The sequence below is a fragment of the Salarias fasciatus genome, chromosome 15 (genome assembly GCF_902148845.1).
Source record: "Salarias fasciatus chromosome 15, fSalaFa1.1, whole genome shotgun sequence".
In the NCBI taxonomy this organism is placed as follows: Eukaryota; Metazoa; Chordata; class Actinopteri; order Blenniiformes; family Blenniidae; genus Salarias; species Salarias fasciatus.
In genome coordinates, this window is record NC_043759.1 from 14966542 (window position 1) to 14985633 (window position 19092).

General features: G+C 42.9%; 1 protein-coding gene and 1 long non-coding RNA gene across 3 annotated transcripts in view; one reads left to right on the top strand and one right to left on the bottom strand.

Annotated features, from left to right (window-relative positions):
• The window catches only part of slc24a4b (solute carrier family 24 member 4b), a 40041-nt gene extending 32446 nt beyond the window's left edge, over positions 1 to 7595 (bottom strand). For both annotated transcript variants that reach the window (XM_030109779.1, XM_030109778.1), the window contains exon 1: positions 6782 to 7595. In XM_030109779.1, coding sequence (XP_029965639.1) covers positions 6782 to 6938 — 157 coding nt within the window. In that variant the 5' untranslated portion in view covers positions 6939 to 7595. The remainder of the gene's footprint in view (positions 1 to 6781) is intronic.
• LOC115401531 (uncharacterized) lies at positions 911 to 17460 on the top strand. Its single transcript, XR_003932960.1, has 3 exons — positions 911 to 921; positions 12460 to 12540; positions 17450 to 17460. It is a non-coding gene; the product is annotated as an uncharacterized LOC115401531 (long non-coding RNA).
• The last annotated feature ends 1632 nt before the right edge of the window (positions 17461 to 19092 follow it).

The window sequence follows — 19092 nt, forward strand, 5'->3', positions numbered from 1 at the left end:
GCTTTTATTATCAAACATTTACATAAACGCCGCCGCTAAGCTTGCAGCCAAATCCACAGAACACAACACGCTGGAGGTTAAAGCTCCTGAAACAGTCCTGAAAGCCTTTCTTTTTGCTGCTGGGAAAACCTTGAAACTCCATTTTGCACATTTTAGAAAACGCGATCCCGACTAACATGGCTGCTGTGGCACAGACGTGTTACGCTTCATGACCCGAAACATCCATGATCATGATTATTAATCCAAACAAGGTTGCTTGCCTTTAATCCCTTAAAAGTTTTCATTTATGTAGATATGACATTTTCATCCCGCAGCAGCAGTAATGTGGCATCAAACTGCAGCTGTGCCATTATGTTTTTGGGGAGGGAGGTTTTTTTTTTTTCTGTTTTTCCTTCTTTCCATTAAACTGCTCTTAAGCTTCTAACGAGGACAGAAAAAAAAGGAAAACAAACAGCAGTCCCACATTTATGTGGAGAAAAAGAAAAATCACACCATCAAGAAGAGGAGCGTTTAAAACTTTGCATTTTCATAATGTCACAAGACAAACAATGTCAAAGCAAGGAAGCAGGAACTCACAACAATATGATTAATGAGCGCTGCTGTATGCACAGTTAGCAGCAGGCACCTGAGAACCCCCTGAGGACTGACCGTCCGAGCACAATCCATATACAGGTTGTTTATTATTGAGCCACCACTGTCTGGATTAAAAATATGGATTAGGCATTTATGATTGCAGGAGACTTATCGCGGCAGTAAATTAACATGATGTCTGCATTTAAGTTCTCCCAACATGTGAACATCCTCTTCCGATTTCAGGCTAATTTTTCTCGACCAGTGATTTCGAGGAAGTAATGGAGGAATTCCTTAGAAAGGAGAAACATTGAGCCGAGGGCAACTCTTTAAATTGAAATTTTCTCCCAAGTAAACCTGTAACATTATGTTTTTTATTTCAGTTGAATATAGTTTTTTTTTTTTTTATTCTTTCCACTATACTGGATTATAGTGGAATAAGGAACATTTCTTAGTAATTAGGTTCATCATTGTCAAAGCTTGCAGATCCTCCATGGCTTCCCAGTTCACAGAAACATTACAGTATGTCAAATTCTTGTGACAAAAAAAAGCTCAAAGCTTCTAAAATGCTTTAAATTATTTGTCATCCCCGGTCTGCTTGACTGTGAAGGTGATTTTCAAGTCCACATTTAGCTCAAAAGTCACATTTTTGTCACAGACATTTAAAATAAACTTTCAAATCACAGGCTTGAAAACATTTAAACCACAATTTGGCCTTTCGTTTTTTTTTTTCCTTCTGAAAAGTCAAAGAAAATTCATCAAATCACTGTTATAAAAGAGTCTTTGAGAGTGACTAGAGTAATATAATAGTCACTGAACAAAAGTAGGAATTGTATGAACTGGAGTGCATGGCGCTCTTTCCTGAATAAGTAACCAGTTGATGGTTTAAAACCGATTATTCACAGTGAAGCGACATCAAAGCCAAAGAGAAAGTGCATATAGAAGCTGTCTGACACATCCTGATAATGCTTGAAAAATGATTACTTTGGTCAAGCTAGTGGAATAAGCTAAATAACCACAAGTGTTAACTTTAAATGTTCAGTCACTCTGCAGCCGAAGCCAGCAAACAAACATTTGCATGAGTTAAGTGTTGCATTTCAGGCTCTTTTATTAACGCATTCACCTCCAGAGTAAGTCTCCACCAAGGGGACGACGACACTCCAGAACTGACTGATTTAGTTGCTGCTTTAGCTTTAAGTGCACGACAGGTTGCATGCAGTCTGTTTATTAAAGCCGTTTCTGCTCCAAACATCTGCCTCGGAGAGAAGAATGACACACGCGATGGCATTGAGACATTAAAAGTTGTGAGCTGGAAAATGAAAACAGAAGCCGAAATGTTCTCTGGAGCTACGGGAAACCGCTCCGGCAGATGAATGCAATTCAGTGTCAGTCAGCTGTTGGCTGGAAATAATAAAAAAAGGGCTAGTCTGATAAACTTTGCAATCAACTGGAGTAATTTTTCATGTTGAATTATGTTCTTTTTATGCATCGTTCATTTTCTACTCCGATGGCATCAACCTCGTGTTTTCCCAAAGCCTGCTACCTGGCACAAGTTGGGTTTTCAGTACGGGGTCACGGGAACATTTCCACGAAAAACGGGCCTTCACTGTAGACAGCCTGAAGATCAGCAGGCACTGGATAAACAGATTGCACGCAAGGAGACTGCAGCTGCTTCCCACAGTTCTTCACTCCATAAGACCAAAGCCTCCAGTCATCACTCCAACCTGTTCCTCCTCACACACCAGCTCCGTTTCATTCCTCCACTGCCTCTTGTTTCACCTTCAGCTTGTGTTCTCACCACCGAGCGCCGCCCCATTTCATGTCAAGGAAAAAAAGACAAGACGTGCACTTTGTCAACATGAGACACGTGGATGTTTTGGGGAAAGATGACTTCCGATTACTCTTCCCACGACCAACAATAAAGAGGTTGTTCAATTAACCTGGACTGACCTTTCATATCCATGCAATACTAAATGACAGTCCATCTACCACCTGTCATGAGTGAAAGCACTTGACCACAGCTATGATTTTTCTTTTTTTTCCTCTCTCTCTCTTTTGGGGTGAGTCGAACATTTCCTGGAAGGCTTCAGACAGCAGGATGACTGCATGTGCCCATGAGCATACTGCGCTCCCGCTGCCAAGCATCCGAGAAGAAAAACAATGAAGGCATGATGCTGTCCGAACTTCTCCGCAGACCGCGGGGTAAAATGAGAGCCGCAGTCTGTCGTGGGCACAACGCTGCCGGCTCAACCGTCCTCACTCTTTTCCCAGATGACTTGTTTTGATTAATCATCTCATCCGTCATGTCCAGAAATTCTTGTGAAGGTTTTGAAGACACACACTTCCCCTGCTTGAGGAAATTCAATTTCACAGTTCTTTTTTTTTCCCCTCTTTCTTGCGGACAGAAAAATAAAGCCAATATTAATTTGATTCATCTTTGATGACCGTCTTGAGGTGAGATCAGTTATCAACCATTTTATTCATGCAACACGTTTAATTTCCAAAAATGAGCTTTTCACACTTCTCCATCCTCTTTCTCAGCTTCACAAGGTGAACTCTGAGCTGCGCCGATTGGAAGAAACACTAAAATTTCAACCACATCTGGTCATTTTGGAAAATGGGAGAGAGCTATACCACATTTACTGTTAACTTTTACATTTAAATTTTAAAATGTAGTTATTAGTCTGAGCCCGACAGTAAAGCTACAATTTATTCCTCTATTAGACCAAAAAATGAATTTCTTGAGGGAACGAATAATTTTAACTGAAGCACAGAAAACCATTTTTTACAGCTCTCAAATTATAGTTTGATTATGATTATAGACATTGCAGAAGTTTTTTGTGCAAACGTCAAACTACAGTTACTGCACTGTTCAGAAACCCTCATCAGATCATTAAGTAGAAACAAACTTCAAATTAAGATGTTTAATTTCAAGATGATAGCCATGATTAAACTCATACTGAAGATAAAATTCTAGAGGGGCCAGACAGGTTCACAACCTCTTCTGGTTATAGTAGTTATGAACAGAAGGAAGATGAACTAAAGCACAAGGTTGTTGAAGGTCGTTCATACCTGCTGTAATAAAAACATTAATCACCACCTGCTCAACATAATCAGATTCTGCAGAAGCTATCCATTGCAAATATGTACATTTTTCCTATCAAGAGGCTAAGTTTTGTTTATCACGTGAATACTGACCTTTGTATTTTCTTGACAACTTTATTTGAATTGGTATTATAATTCAATATTTTTTTTTTTTTATTTACTGCTCTGCTGACTGAGTCGTCATCAGCATGGATGGATGGGTCAACAAAATGCTGAATTCTGGGAGTCTGCATCTTTTACATTAGTGAGAATTCCTACATCCCTCTTCAACATAAAACGTGCGCGGCACCAAGGCAAAACACGAACACCAGTGCTCTTGGCGAGGTCTCCCCTGCTCTGCATGTCTCAGCGTCTTCCAGCCCAAACGCAAATGATTCAAATGATTGACCAGCAAGCTCTGCTAAACCATGATAACACTCCGCTCGTTTGAATAGGGTGTGTTGGAGGAGGAAAGCATGCAAGTGTCCCCAGAATCAGAGTGAGGAAACAGTGGTTGTTCGGTTGACAGATGACAGTCTTGTGGGTGAATACATGAGGGGGGAGCTTAGTGCAAATATGGACCGCTAACTGCAATCTAAAGAGAATCAAGCACATGTACCAACCCTGGCTGTCCAATTTTATTTATTTTTTTGTTTTTTTCAACAAAACAAAAAGAAAAACTGGGTTGAAAAAAGGCGTCTCACTGACAACAGTGAGCAGCAGAGTGGGCATGCAATAACAGCACAGTGGTAATGTCATCCTCCAGCTCTGTTCAGGAGGGAGATGGACCAAGGACAACCATCCATCAGTCTCTCCACACTGTGAGCACGCCGAGTATTCACCTCCCTTTTGTCAAACACTTCTCGTGCAGCTCATTCGGTCCCCTCACGCATCCCCGCAGCCACTCTCCATCTTCACAGCCGGCCTGCTGCAGCTACCTGTCAGAGCTCGGCCCTGCCCCGCTTCGAAAAAACACCTGTTCCCGTCTCCCGTGCCGAGCTCCGTCACATACGCACAGCCTCATCAGCATGCACGACAGCATGTCGCGCCCCACCCCTCTTCATGGAGACGTAACCCAGCAGTAGTACATCAAATCCCATCCATCTGGACCATTCCGCACATCATTGCCCCCCCCCCCCCCACACACACTACTATCAATCAAATGAGTGGCAAGCACAGGCCACAGTTTGGGGGTTTTTTTCCTCACTTTGACATGACAAATGCTTGACCCTGTTGTGATGGTTGAAAAATGAGAAGGCTACAGCTATTCAATTACATTTGATTATAGCCAGCTTTGGGTGTCATGGTTCAAAGGGGATTTCTGGTTTTCCCTTTCATGCATGTCACCTTGAAATCCCACCGTCACCGCAGCTGCTGGTCAAACCAGCGGAAATTCATGAGAAAGCCTTCTGTCAAATGCCTTCACATGACAATAACCGAGTGGGTCAGGCAAACTTGATTAAATGAAAAAAAAAAAAAAAGGCAAGCTATTAGTGACCATGGGGAGGGGTGGGGTGGGGGGGTACTCTGGCTTCCACAGCTTGCCTTTGGAGATAAGAGATTTATACTGGCCTGTATGATATCATTCCAGAATAATCTTTTAAGCCTCTTGTTGTTTTTAATGTAATTAATAAAACTCCCAATACGTCTGTTAGAGATCTACCGTCAAGCAGTAGTTGTGGTGAATTTACAGCCTGGAGCCTAAGTGGTTACAGATGGACAGATTCCACAACTGGGTCTGGGGTTGAAGGTTGAGGCGTAGGTTTGGCTCCGAGCACTTTGAGGCAAACACTGGAGCTCTCTTGTCATGTGAAGAAAAAAAAAAAAAAAAGCATCTTTGGCCCAGACAGCATGTTGACAGTGTTAACAGACATTAATTTTGGCACTGTGCTGACCCGAGTACGAAGCAGCACTGTCCGGAGGATGTGTTTTGTGTAGTTAACCTGTGATCCCAGTGGTGTGTCACATATCATTCTTCACTCGCAAAATGTCAAGGTTGGCCGCTGGATTACATAACAGCGTGTGAGGCTGTGTGGGATGCTCTGCGTGTCAGTGTTTGCACTGGCTCGTGGTGAGAGTTTTGACATGTGTGCGTTGGGGGGGGGGGGGGGGGGGATCACGCGTGATCAGCCATCTGAGTCGTTTTCTCCGCGCAAAACTCGAACATAGTCTATGAATTTTTCAACATCCAGTGAGCAACCCAATGTTTACCCCCCCCCCAAAAAAAAAACACACACACACACACACACACACACACAAACACAACCCTGAACCCTCCCTCCACTCCTCCCCTCCACATGATCATCGGTGGCCTCTGCGTAAAAATCGGCATCCCTCGATCACCAGGCAAAAACCTGCGAGTCTGAAGATGCTCGTGATTCAGTGTGCTTGCACTGGTTGGTGTGTGTGTGTGTGTGTGTGTGTGTGTGTGTGTGTGTGTGTGTGTGTGTGTGTAGCACCGGGCGAGACGCGATGATGCCAGCATTAAACAGCGATCCAGAACTCCAATGTATGGCTGACGACGCGTCCGGCGTCAGTCAGGCAGATTCTGCAAAGCAGAAGGATCCCCAGACTGACGCGCGCTCAGACCGCGCTGCGCGCTCGTGAGGCTCCTCCACCACCTGATCGCCTTGTGCAAGTGGGGCATGTGGCGTGCACCGTGCGGTAATTGTGGGCATCAATTTGGAAAAACGTGCCGCTACGTCGGCGCGCACACTGCGGCAGTCACGGTCAAGCAGACGCACATAAACCACACTCCGGTGGAGAATTAGAAATTAAACTGCGTTACCATGTGCAGCCGACTTTTTTTTTTTTCTTTAATCACAACTGAACCGGGCCAGAAACGCACTACACAATTCAGATTGAAGGAAAATATGCTGCACACTTCACCTACGGCCACTGCATACATGCTCGGAACGGGTCCTGTTTGGGGAAAAACGCACTGATTAAATACGATGCCCTTGACACTGGAGCGTGTTCGCCGAGCGATTCTGATCGATGCATGGATTTTTAATGATTACAATAATCGCCGTGCATGCGGGGGTGCGTGATTCCACTGCAGATTTCTGAGTGGCTGTGCTGCTCCGTCCCCCCGGCGGATCTCCTCTCTCCCCTCCTTCACACTCACCTGTTTTGGTCAGCACCGCCGACATGCCCCACGCCACGAAGAGGACACTGCAGATGAAGCACACCTGCACGAGCAGCATCTCCCTCCTCTTGCGAACTTTAAATATCTTAGACATGACTGTCTTTTTGGACGGGCTCACGATGTCGTCCCGCTCCATGCTCCACAGCTCGGCCGGCGGGCCACTTTTTTTTTTTTTTTTTTTTTTGCGTCCTTGAGAGCCGAGAAGAGAAAACTGCCGCCCCGTTTGTGTCTCTTCACGCGGAACACAGCCGGGATGTGGTCCTCATTTCAAGCCGTCCAGTGCGCAAAAGGGGACACTTTTACCACCTCCTCCTTTCCTTTCCTTCCTTCTTCTTCTTCTCCTCCTCCTCGGTGCTTAAGAAGATGCCTTGCAGCTGCCGGGACCGGTGAACCAGGCAATGACACGGCGGTCAAATTCCGATATAGGTCTCTGAATCGATTCCGCGACGCTCCTGAATTCAGATCGAGGAGAGTGCCGGACACGCTCCCATTTCTCAAACCATCCTGTCCCGTGAATAAATATCAGCTGCAATATTCCCCTCTCCCTCTCTCCCTCTCTTTCTCTCTCTCTGTTCCACTCCCTCTCTCTCTGTAGTAGGCAGTAGTTTCTGTGTTTTGCATAAAATGCGTCAGAGTCCTCTCAGAAACGTGGAGTCGCCCAGCTGCGTCGCTCCGCAAACGCCCCCCATCACGCACCTGCGCCGGATAAGTGAAACCAATCTGTGTTCATCAAGGTTAATTGCTCGGTTGGGATGGCGCTCGTGCCTCGCGTCGGGCGCCTCCCCATTCACGTGAGTCCCTCCCCGGTGTGGAAAAGCCGAGGCGGTGATGAGAGAGGACCATCCGCCCGCTGCTCGTCCAGCTGCCCTCCTCCTCCTCCTCCTCGTCCCCCTCCAGAGGATCCGCACTCCTTTTAACTTTCCAGCTGCTGCGCATCGATCCGCACGCGGGAGTCGTGAGATCTCTGACTTTATTCGCGCGTCCAGTCTCCCGTGACCCAACAAGCCCGATCATGCTTCTCCAAAGAAAAGAGAACCGATGATGCCACCACGTTGCTGTTGTTATGAAACCGTCTTTCTGAGCGCGGTCCGTTTGCTCAGTGGCCTGCCAGTCACCTGCTATCCTCATTTTGACGTCGTTTTGCATAATTGAGGTTAAAGATTCATTGCAGCTTACGGGCATCAGTGCATGCATTTTCCAATTCTATAACCATGAAACAATTTCTGATTGCCTAAAGGTTTATTTTTTTTTTCTGTTCTGCGCAGCATTATAATTGTAAATGAGTTTTGCTTTTGATAACATTGATTCATGCAACGTAGAACAATTGGACCTGTGCATAGAAGGATAAAAAAGGGAGTAAATTAATTGTGGATAAAATATGTCCTGTAGTCAATGGCTAAAGCAAACTTAATGTTAGTTGTATTTAAAATGCTTTCTTGTGTCAGGATAATAATGAAGAGATTGCTGTTTCACATGAAGCAGGTCTTGGGCCTTTCTGTGCAGAGCTTGCATCTTCTTTTCAAGACATGAATTTGAAGCTAATCAATGACCCTCCCATTAATAATCACAGAGTACACTCCAATTCTCAGTTGGATGAATAAAAGCTGGATGGATGGACACTGAGTTCTACTGGATGTGTCCACGGCTTCACTTCTAATTAGTGTGTGATATTTAGCAGCTCTGCAGCCGTGTCGCCCACACAGGCAAACTGAAGACTTGCAGAGTCCTGCAAGGCTTCGTAGCAAGTGTTGGTGAAGGTCAGGTGTGACCCAACACCTATTTGGTGTTATCCATCTCACCTGGAGCTGTCATTTTGTGTTATGGGAAATAATTGAAGACAGTTGTTCCCTGGACTCTGAAGTGTACGTTGCATGGAAGGATCAATATGTAATTTAATGTTGTGGCTGGGATAATGCACCACATTATTCCCCAGGGTATCATGTCCATCCGATGATCTGTTTCAGGAGAAGGAACGGTGAGATACAAAGCTTGTTTCATGAGAACTGTCATAAATGGATTTAACTTTACAACATGAGTGGTAAGAATAGCAGCCTTCCGCCTGTACAATACAGACTGCTGTTGGAATAAATGATTGCTTCCAATTCTGTACAGTCTGTACAATGAAATTTGCTTTTTTAACACCTGGAAAGTGGAACAATCTGCTCCTGTGCTCTCCGGAGAGGAATGTTGCCACCTTTCTTATAGGATTTTCCTTTTTTTTTTTTCTTATTTTCTAGATTTTTAGATCCCACCTTTTGAAACTTCAATTTGAAAATGTTGTGATGTTTTTATGAATTCTGAACAGGTCCATGCAGTGAGTCCCAGTGGAGAGTCTTACCTGTTCTCAGTTCAGGTCTCCCAGAGGGACTAAAGAGAACAAGCATTCAATATTGACCTTTGACCCTCTTCCTTGGTGCATGGGGATTGCTTCAGGTTCTCTCAAGTGTTTGATAATATGATGTATACAATAGCTTCCAAGCTGCAGTTTCATAAAATTATAAATGTCTGATATTTCATTTATAATAAAAACACTTCCTCACGTTCCGCAATATGCCCTTTTGCTTTTCTGCAGGAGATTTTATGAACAAATCATCTTAAAAATCAGCTTAGCCGTTCTAATCCCACCAGTCGCTATTGTTGCTGTTTGATTTCGTCAAGTCTGAAAGTTCTGTTGGTGGTGGTTTTGTGCAAGAAACTTAACTTTTAGGAGTAAGAATTAGATTAAAATGTATCAAGGTTATGCAACTTGTGTGTGAGGGCACATGACCAGATCTGCTTGATTCTGTGGAAGTCATGGTTCTCATCCAGAGAGTGCAGCTGCCTTTGTTAAAACAGCTAATAATCTACATTGCACACCTGCATATATATATATTTTCCTTATGAGATGTGTGAAATACTTGGTCATGACTAATCAATCTAAATGAAGAAGAGGTCTTAAAAACATGTATCTGTAATGGAAAAAAAAAACTTAGATAATTTGACCAAAAGAGGGAGTATCAACCTCCTCAGAGGAATATTGCAAATAAGTGCCGTTCCCATAACGTGAAGCTCATGCTTTGACACTTGAGCGCAACCTTGCTCTGCAATTATAAACAGCGGAGGCACGCTGGAGGACTTGCGAGGCCACAGACTGCTCTTCCTGCCTCCGGGCCCGCTGCGGGTCATCTCAGCTGCCAAGTAAACACACAGCGAGGCTGCTGTACCCTTAGAGCCACATTTACACCCAGGTTGATGAGGCTGAAACAGCACGTCATCTTTTTAACATCGCCTCTGCTGCCCACTTAAGCAAAAAAAAAAAAAAAAAAAACGAGCATCATGTAAGGGTCAAAGGTCCCATAGTCCGATGCAATCTCCAGCAGACTGAAAGTTATGTAAGATCAGTGCTGTCGGTACAGCGTGCGGCAGTCCTCCAAAAGCATTAACCCATCCTTAAGAAGCCTCCGAGGCTTTTGTATGAAGGCTGCTACTTAAATGAGGAAGGCCTTGTGGGTTGTCAGTTTTTGTCTTTGTGGCCGTTGCCAGGTCTGGCTTTTATCCCTCAGCTTGGGCCCTCTTGCGTACGCACACAAGCACATGCGTGCACGCACGGAGAAACGTACACACCATGTGTGACTCGTGCCCATGCCAAGGGATTAGTCCCCTCAAGGCCCCTGCCCACACAGCAGGCAGGCAATGGGGGAGCAGTGCCAGGGCCTGCTTACAGAGATTTAGCCAGCGCTTTACACTCCCGGCCTCGGTCAAACATACACACACGGCCTCCTTTGCCTTTTTCGCAGGTCCCGGTGCACGGCGGCTGATCTGCGGCGGAGATAACGACGAGCGAGAACTGTGGCTTTAGCTGCAGGGGAGACAGTCAGAGACGGGCTTTGTGGGAGTGTTTTCATGTGGGCAGATGTCAAAAGGAGCAGTCAGAGTAATGTAAATGGGCTGTTTGATATAAATGCCAAACATGTGTCGTGTCTTTGCTCTGCAGATCACTAATGACTTTGTGTCGAGTGTGTTCACAATGAACCGCATTATTTTGTTGCACAACAATAGTCGTTTGCTTCTGTGTTGCTCATTCCAGCTCTCAGCTGTTACTGCAGGAGTGATTCATGCAGTTTATTGACTAGTTTAATTCAGTGATTAAGATCCACACTGTTAGAACAATACACAGAAGCACACTTTATATAATGTGTTTGTGAGCACAAATCCACTTCACTGTCACAGATCACTGCATGTGAATGTATTTTCTTCAGGTTTATGGCATTAAACAGTTTATCAACTCACGCTGTTGGTAATAGTAGCATGCTGTGGGTTTCGAAAGATCTGAGAAACCAAAAATTACCCAAGTCCCATTAGAGTACGTCTTCACGCCGGCATGGGAATAAGAGAATGTGTGAAATACAACAGTTTCGTCTTTGATGTTCAAAGCTGACCTCAGCGACAGACCCATTTAGTAGCTCTTCCATCTCTTGTGATCATATCACTTCGATAGTCTTTAGTCTTCACGAAATTGTCCTGTGTGTTTCCAGGTTTTCCTTTAAAGAATGGGGGACGCACAAAAAGCAGGACTGTGATTCATCAAGTCCAGATTTCTTCAGCAGCACCTTCTCTCAGCATGATCTTAGTTTTTAACTGCTAATGTCTGCCAGCTCAGGTCAATGATGGTGTGTGATTTATGGAGAGACTTTTGTTTTCGTCTTTGCATCTCTTCTGTGTGTGAGTTAATACGATCCAGCATTCCAGTCATTTCAGTATAGAGGAAAGAGAAAAAGAACCTTTAAGGACAGGAACGGTCACTGATTTCTATAAAATAAGAGAGACTGTAGCAGAGAATATAATACATACAGCTTCTTGCCATCAGGGCTGTTCGACTTTGGAACGACTTGCCAGAGAAGATAAGGCTCACACAATCAGTGTTTTTAAAATTGCTGTTCCAAAACCCATTTTTACACGTCTTTGTATGAGATATTATCCTTTTCTTGTCCCTTCATTGTACTTCATCTAATTGAATACAATGTAATTCACCTTTCGATGCTCAAACATGTCAACACAACAAACTCCGGCCTTGCTGGATCAACTCATTCGCATGAAACAAATTTTCTAGACTGAATTTAGTTTTTAATGGTTTAATTATTATAAATCTTCTTGTTTCAATTGTTTTTATTCTAACAGGTATATTAAGCATTTGATTTACATTCAAATGTTCATTCATTCATACATCTTCTGTACTTCTTATCCTGTCCAGGGTTGCGGGGTGCTGGAGTCAATCCCAGCGAGGTGAGGGCGGGGTCCGTCCTGGACACTAAACACCTAACAACAAGAAAAACCTTTTTTTTCTAATGTTCAACGAAAAAAAAAAAACAGCAGGAGAGGAGAGAGACATAGCAGAATTAAGGAAGCACACAGAGAATCCTGACTTTTTTTATATAATGCAATCAAATCAAATTCTAACAGTAAAAAAAAAAGAACCTAACCATTTAATAAAAACTTAATCATCTTTTATCAGTAGAGATGGCTGAGAAAGTCATCATCTGGCTCCTGCTCGATTTGAATGTTGAAGTGGTGCATGCGCACTGAGCAACAATACCTGAGCTGTGGTACTGAAGTAGTTCTTCCTCATTAGATCAGCAGCACTTGGTTTAATCAGTTTGAATTCAGATGTATTCCCGTAGGATCAATTAGAATGAAGTATTTAACAAAGAGAAACTCATATGCTCATATTAATCAAACATATTTCTGACTTGCAAATCATTGTTGACTTTTTTGAGTGTACACAGCTTATTTCTTACGGCAAATGTTTTAAGAAATAGTTTTCGCTGAATTGTTTAGACTGTATGTACAACTGCATATGACAAAGAAACATCTGAGAAGTATGACAAAGTTGTGTGTTTAAGTGCATGTATCTATGCTATGATTCAATGAGCTTTATCATCTTTATTTGAGAAAATAAAATTAATATCTTCATGAATATATGATGTGCTTTACAGAATCTTTTTCCACATAAAAGGGGGTCATCATATAATAAATATACGGACTGTATTTCCGATTGAAAAACTTGGAGATTTGAATGATGGCTGATGATGAATTCAATTGTGAATGAAGCTTTAGCGAGCTGATCAATCAGCTCCAAAACTCCCACAAAGCAGATTTCCTCCATTTTTTACAAACATTCCAAAAAGTAAAAAACAAAGAAAAAAACACAAAGATTTCTATTCTCTCTGTGTCATTGCCTGTTAGAGGCATACATTGCTCTTTTTTTCATTTTCTCTCTAAAGATACCCCTCCTCCCACCTTTTCCATGCAATACAATCCACTACAGAGAAGGGCAGTTGGAATACAGTATGTCCTTTACAGTGTTTCGCGCAATGGCTGCACCGTGTTGGGATGTCCCATGTACGAGTACCGCTGACTCTGCTGAAGTGCTCTTGTGCACGTGGTGGACAGAAATGACCGAGTGACACTGAGCCAGAGAGGGATGTCAGTGTGCACCTTCCGGCAAAGCGTTTCCTGGCACTGTAACTCTCATTTTACCAATTATCTAAAACTCGCAGACAGATGGAGCGATAGATATCTGGAGCTCTGAACCCTAATTTTTCTTTCTTTTTATCATTTTCAAAACCTGCCAACTGCTGAGCCCACTTTAGCCAACGGCTGGAACTAACAGTACAGTACAAGCTTGATGTGGGTGCTCGTGCACGCGCGCACATCCACACACACTCACACAGATGAAGCATCCCTGGAGAGTTGCTGATGTTACTCCTTGCAAAAGCTCCTCAGCCAGCTGCAGGAAAAATAAAATATTCATCTTGAGTGTTGAGCATTCTGTGGCAGCACCGCAGGTTTATTTGTATGCCTGCTCAGGTGTGAAGAGTAAACAGGGCAGAGAAAGAGCAACAGAGAGTCTAATCTGTGTATTCTGGAGGCGGCAGTCATCTCCCGAGCTGCTCTCTTCTTCATCTACCAGGACATGAAAACTCACATGTACAGCTGTCAACAACATGAGACAACTCAGCCAACCCCCGGACAACATCAGTACCAAACATAATGAGTCATATGTTGTACACGGAGGGGGTTATATGCTCCAGAAAACAGCAAATTGATCATTTATGTGTATTCCATGCCTGCTGAGCCCAGCTTATTTCTCCATCTTTTGAAAAAAATCAGTTATGTAACACATAATAGGTGCCTAAGTGATGTACAATAGGTGACTTCTGACTTATTTTACTTACTGAGGGAAAACCTCAGTTTTGCTGCAATAATCCAGCAGTTAGACAGAGTGAATGAAACTTCAAACTGACAGGCTATAGCCCATGTCGGGAGGAAGCTCTTGAGAGGTAGTTGGAAACAAGCAGAACAGCTTGTTGCTAAAAAGTAAAGTCAGGTGGGAAATAACCCCTGTAAGCGATGAGCATTACATAATGTTACACATGTTTTTTAACTCTTATGAAAACCTCAGATTTATTATTAACCCTTCATGGGGCCAATGATTGTATTTAATCACCTAATGTTTCTTCCAAAGTTGTTGTAAAGTAACAGTGATCCTTGAAGACATGATTGAATCCTAAGGAGAGACATTAAACTGATTGAAAATGTGACATATTTTTCAAAATGTTTCATTGTGCACATAATAGACGGGGCAAACAGCAGTATTTAATTTTTCTGACACCTTGTAATTACTCACTTAAGCTATCCTTTTTAATCAAATAACGCAATGCGGCAGGTCAGTGGTATTTAGAAGTATAGCTATTATTTTACAGCGATCCGCTGAGAAATGTTTCCAACTGAGAAACAAGCAGAACCTGTTTGTCATACTACGCAATATATAAATAGTATATGAAGGTGTTTACACTGATTTTCAAGTCTTCAGTCCATGCACTTGTGTGTTTTAAACAGTCAAACTGTTGAGTCAAAGAGTGCTAGAGTGTTAAGATAATCCCTCCGCTGTTTTCTTACCCTTATTTGTGACAACCTCCATGTTTCCCACCTTCCTTACTAAACTCACACTCACAATCTGCTGTTCATCACATTAAAATGTGAGCCGCATCCTCTCAGTCTAAGACCTCAGTCCAACTCCTTTCTTTTAAAATAAGCATCACAGTAGCGTGAAATTGGATGAAGGTATCGCAGTCCAAAGGACAGTGGCCAGAGGAAACAGGCCGTCTGTATCTTGGAGAGACTCAACCTTTTAGTAATGAGTTGCACATAAATAACTTCATTATTCCTTTGTCTGCAGAGCAGAAAAGGATGGGGTAGGCAGGCAAAGAGCAACCTTTTCCCCTTGCAAGAAAGAAGTGGAGAGTCCCATTCAGTCAGACCGCCGAGGTTACGCCAGCAGAAACACGCAGCCCATTCATTCTGGCCAGATAACATCAGAGCTGCAGAGGCCGAATCCAAAGTCTATATTAATGCAGGCAGCGGAAGAGTAAAACAGGACAAGTGAGGGTGAGTTCTTCCAATTCATTCACTCATTGCTGGGGGTTGGTTGGGGGGGGTACAATAAAGTCAATGAGCCAGTAGATTTCCCTGCTGTGTGATTTCAGCACCTCGCACACCTCCGTACTGGACACAAAAGTTATAGCCACAGTGTAGGAGGAGGAAGAGTGGGAGTTGTTAATGTCATAGTCTTATTATTCTGGCAGGCACTGAGTGGTGCAATGTGCTTTTTCACCAAAAAAAAAAAAAAAGTTTCTTTTTAAAGGAGCTCTTGACCAATTTTGCTCATGGTAATCAGCCTACTCATCATGGAGAGCACTCAGCTCACATTCAGCTATAATTTCCACCGTGGCTGTGAGGGGAGAGTTTTAAAAGTCTCAGCAAGTAGCCCTGATGATATAATTTATATTTCTTTTAGGCAGGGTTACAAATTAGGGTGAGAAACACTGCCTCAAGAAAAAAGTTTTACTGATTTATTGGAATGGCACAAACCAGTTTTTTGTGCCCCATCAGAGGCTACTTGTAAAGATGTTTTGATTACTGCTGCATCATTTCTGTCTCTGGCATGAGTTCCACAGCATTCAAGTATTACAACATTAAGCTTATAAATTGCTGGAGTGCCGTTTAAGACCCAAGAGGAATTAAATACGAGGCAGTGAATCCTTAAAGTCAAGTCGGAACCTTTTAAGAAAGTCAAAGTCAAGTCACATGTGATCACATGCTGCTTGTTATTTAATTGGGAGGTTTTCAGGTCACTGAGTGCTTACTTAAAATGAGGCAGCAGTTCCATGTGTTCCTGTTGAGAGTATTTATTATGTCAACATATTATGCATTTTACACGAAAGACCTACTGACTAGCCTTTTCTTCTAAATCATATTTTATGGTGTAATGTGCAGGACATATTTTTACCCCTACACATGTCATTAAATTCCAAAAAACAGACATATTGAGTGACTGAATAATGCCTCCTACAATGCATCCATCCATCCATCCATCCATCCATCCATCAGCTACACCCACGACATCCAACAAAGGCTGGCAGATAGTTTTATTTGATGCCAGCCAGCAGTAAGTGAAAGGCATTGCACACTCTGGACAGATCGCTCCAATATTTAATTTTTTATTGTCTTTGTTGTACGCACTGGACTCCTGATCAATTCTTACATTCCGTCCTTCGTCCTGAGCAAACAAATAAGGGAAACTTTCACTCCAGGTTCACATTCACTGTTTTCTTTGCCAAGCTGCAACAAATACAATCTGTATAAAGTCTATACTGATGTGTGGAGTCACACAGATATGCCAACAAATCAAACCACTGTTTGAATTACAATGTGTATATACAAATTTGACTACATTGCTGTACAGCCAAGATACTTTCAGACAATTATTGTCAGACTCAGTAAATTTTAAGTAAATCTAGAAGCCAAATAAATAGTTGCAGCCTCACTGAATACTCTTTGTTGTGCACCAGAAGACTGCAATGCAGTTCACAAAAAACATAAATCATGAAAAAAACCAGCTCTGTAAAATATTTTTATATTGATAAAAACTAATGTCACAAACAAAAATTAGATTTGTTGCAAAAACACTATAAAAAATAATAATAAAAAACCCCTCCAAACGTGATATGCATGATAAGCTGCCACTTACTTTGAAAACTATATATATTGTTAAATGGTGTTTGGTGTGGTTTGCACTCCTGCCTCACAATGTGAAAGTTTCTGCAAAAAGACGACAAACACAGGAGATCAGAGAAAGAACAAGAGTAACACTTTAGAGATGAGAAATGACACAAGGATACAGAAGAATACCGTCAAGGACCGTCAAACTAAGCTTGGCACAGAATAACGAAAAACTACGAACAAGACACCAAGGCCATGACGTTGGCTTGTGAAACTACCTAAGAGCTATTTGATTTCTGTACATTTAGGTCAAAATGTTTCATAGTAGAGGGGAAAATGTTTGAGATTTAACGGACACTTTCATGACCCAGCTGGGTCGTACGCACACTATATTACACAACTTTGCCAGTTTGAGGCCGCTGTTGCAGTGAGGAGAGGCAACGAGGCTGCATTAGCATTTCTATTGGATGCAGAATGAGTGAATGCCTCTGAGTACAAGATGAGTCATCAGACATTTAAAACCACTTTACAGGAAGAGAACAGGAGAAAAACATCTTTATTCATATTATTATGCGATCTATTTGGCAGACCATCGATACGATATAGAAACTGGGGAGGTCTATTTTCTTGGTTTAATGGGGCTTTTAACCGCCACACGCGAAGGCACAAGACAGAACACTGTTACTAAATTCATTACTGTGTCCGAGTGCAACAACTTTCATTTTTCATTTTCACAGTAGAACCAAAATACGGAGAGTTGAGTGTGAGATTCGTTTCGTATTTCTGACTATACTGTCTGATCATTTTCAGCACATACAATCCGAGTCATGACAAAGGACTCCATTCTAATGTCCAAAGGCCTTCCCGCGGAATTAAGCTTAATCAGATGCCCTTAACAAAAGGGTGAAAGAAATTCAAGGCCAAGTGTGTAACACCCAACTCGATCGCCAGGCACAGTAACCATGAGGTGCATGTAGGAGTTTGATTTATTGGATCTTTCCGTCCATTGCACCTGTTTTCACCCGGATAGGGGTCACGGAGAGCTGAAACCGATAAAGACAGAGTTAAAATAAAAGGAGGATGAACCAAGTACAGGTTTAAATTCCATCCAAGGCCATGACAGAGAGATCATCAATCATCTGTGTTCAGTCTCCGAAAACAACCAAGGAAAGCCTTGACTCAATTTGATGCAGCATCTGGGAAAGTTAACCTCGAAGATAATATTATTGTTTCACATAGACTGCAACCCACGGCAAAATGAATTTCCAGGTTTTTTTACAGGCTTGTCTGTTTGGGTTTACATTTCCTTTTAATGTGTTAGAGTCTTACCAGATAAAAGGCCAAATGTTTGTGTCGGGGTGGATCATTAGACGTCTCAGTTTCAAATATTTCTCACACCAGTCAGAGCATTAGTGTGACCTAAATTTGACTCAAGTCCTCAGCTCTTAATTCATTGCTTTCTACTTTTTTTTTTTTTTTTTTCCATGACTAGACTGGAATTCGCTTCAAAGGAAATATGGGAGACATAAAGCTTCAGGCCACTGAAAAGCGATTTAGCATTTTTGCCGAATTTGTGGGATGCTGCAAAAACCCCACTAATGTTGTGATCCAAATTAAAGCAAGCAGAATAATTTGGAGCCTCCGTCCGACCGAGGTTCGCAGGTCACCACTCACAGCACTGGCATCTAAACTGAATTGCTCAAAGATAAACGGTTGCAGTGCTGAGTCACTCCTCCGGATTCACACTCCTCGGCCTGGACTCATTTTCACGTCAACATCGCTCACTGCGGATGATTCAGTCCTATTACACGCTCCTGTGGCATGCCACATAGACGCTCCCGGTTCGGGAGAGACGTCTGCGGGCGTAAACACGGAGAGCTAATCTCTATCGTGATTTCTGAGCTTGAATTAATCATCGGTGGGGTCTCCTCACAGCTCTCAAGGTGGTGTCAGCCACGTCACGTCGGATCAGGCCGGGTCCCTGTGATGTGCTGAGTGGAAAGAGCAGGCCGGCCAGGTTACATTCTGCTGACTGGCTCGAACCACATGTCAGCCCGAATGCAGTTTTCTCAGAGGCTGATACTGCCCTCATCAAAGAGCGCGTTTCTCTATCCTGCTGCCTGCATCTCCTCGGGTTACAGACAAGCAAACGGTCAGGTTTGTTTTCCCTCCACGAGGAGGAAAATGTGCTGTTTGTCCTCGGGCCAAGCAAAACACTCTCATGTGATCTGTCCCAAATATCCAGTCAC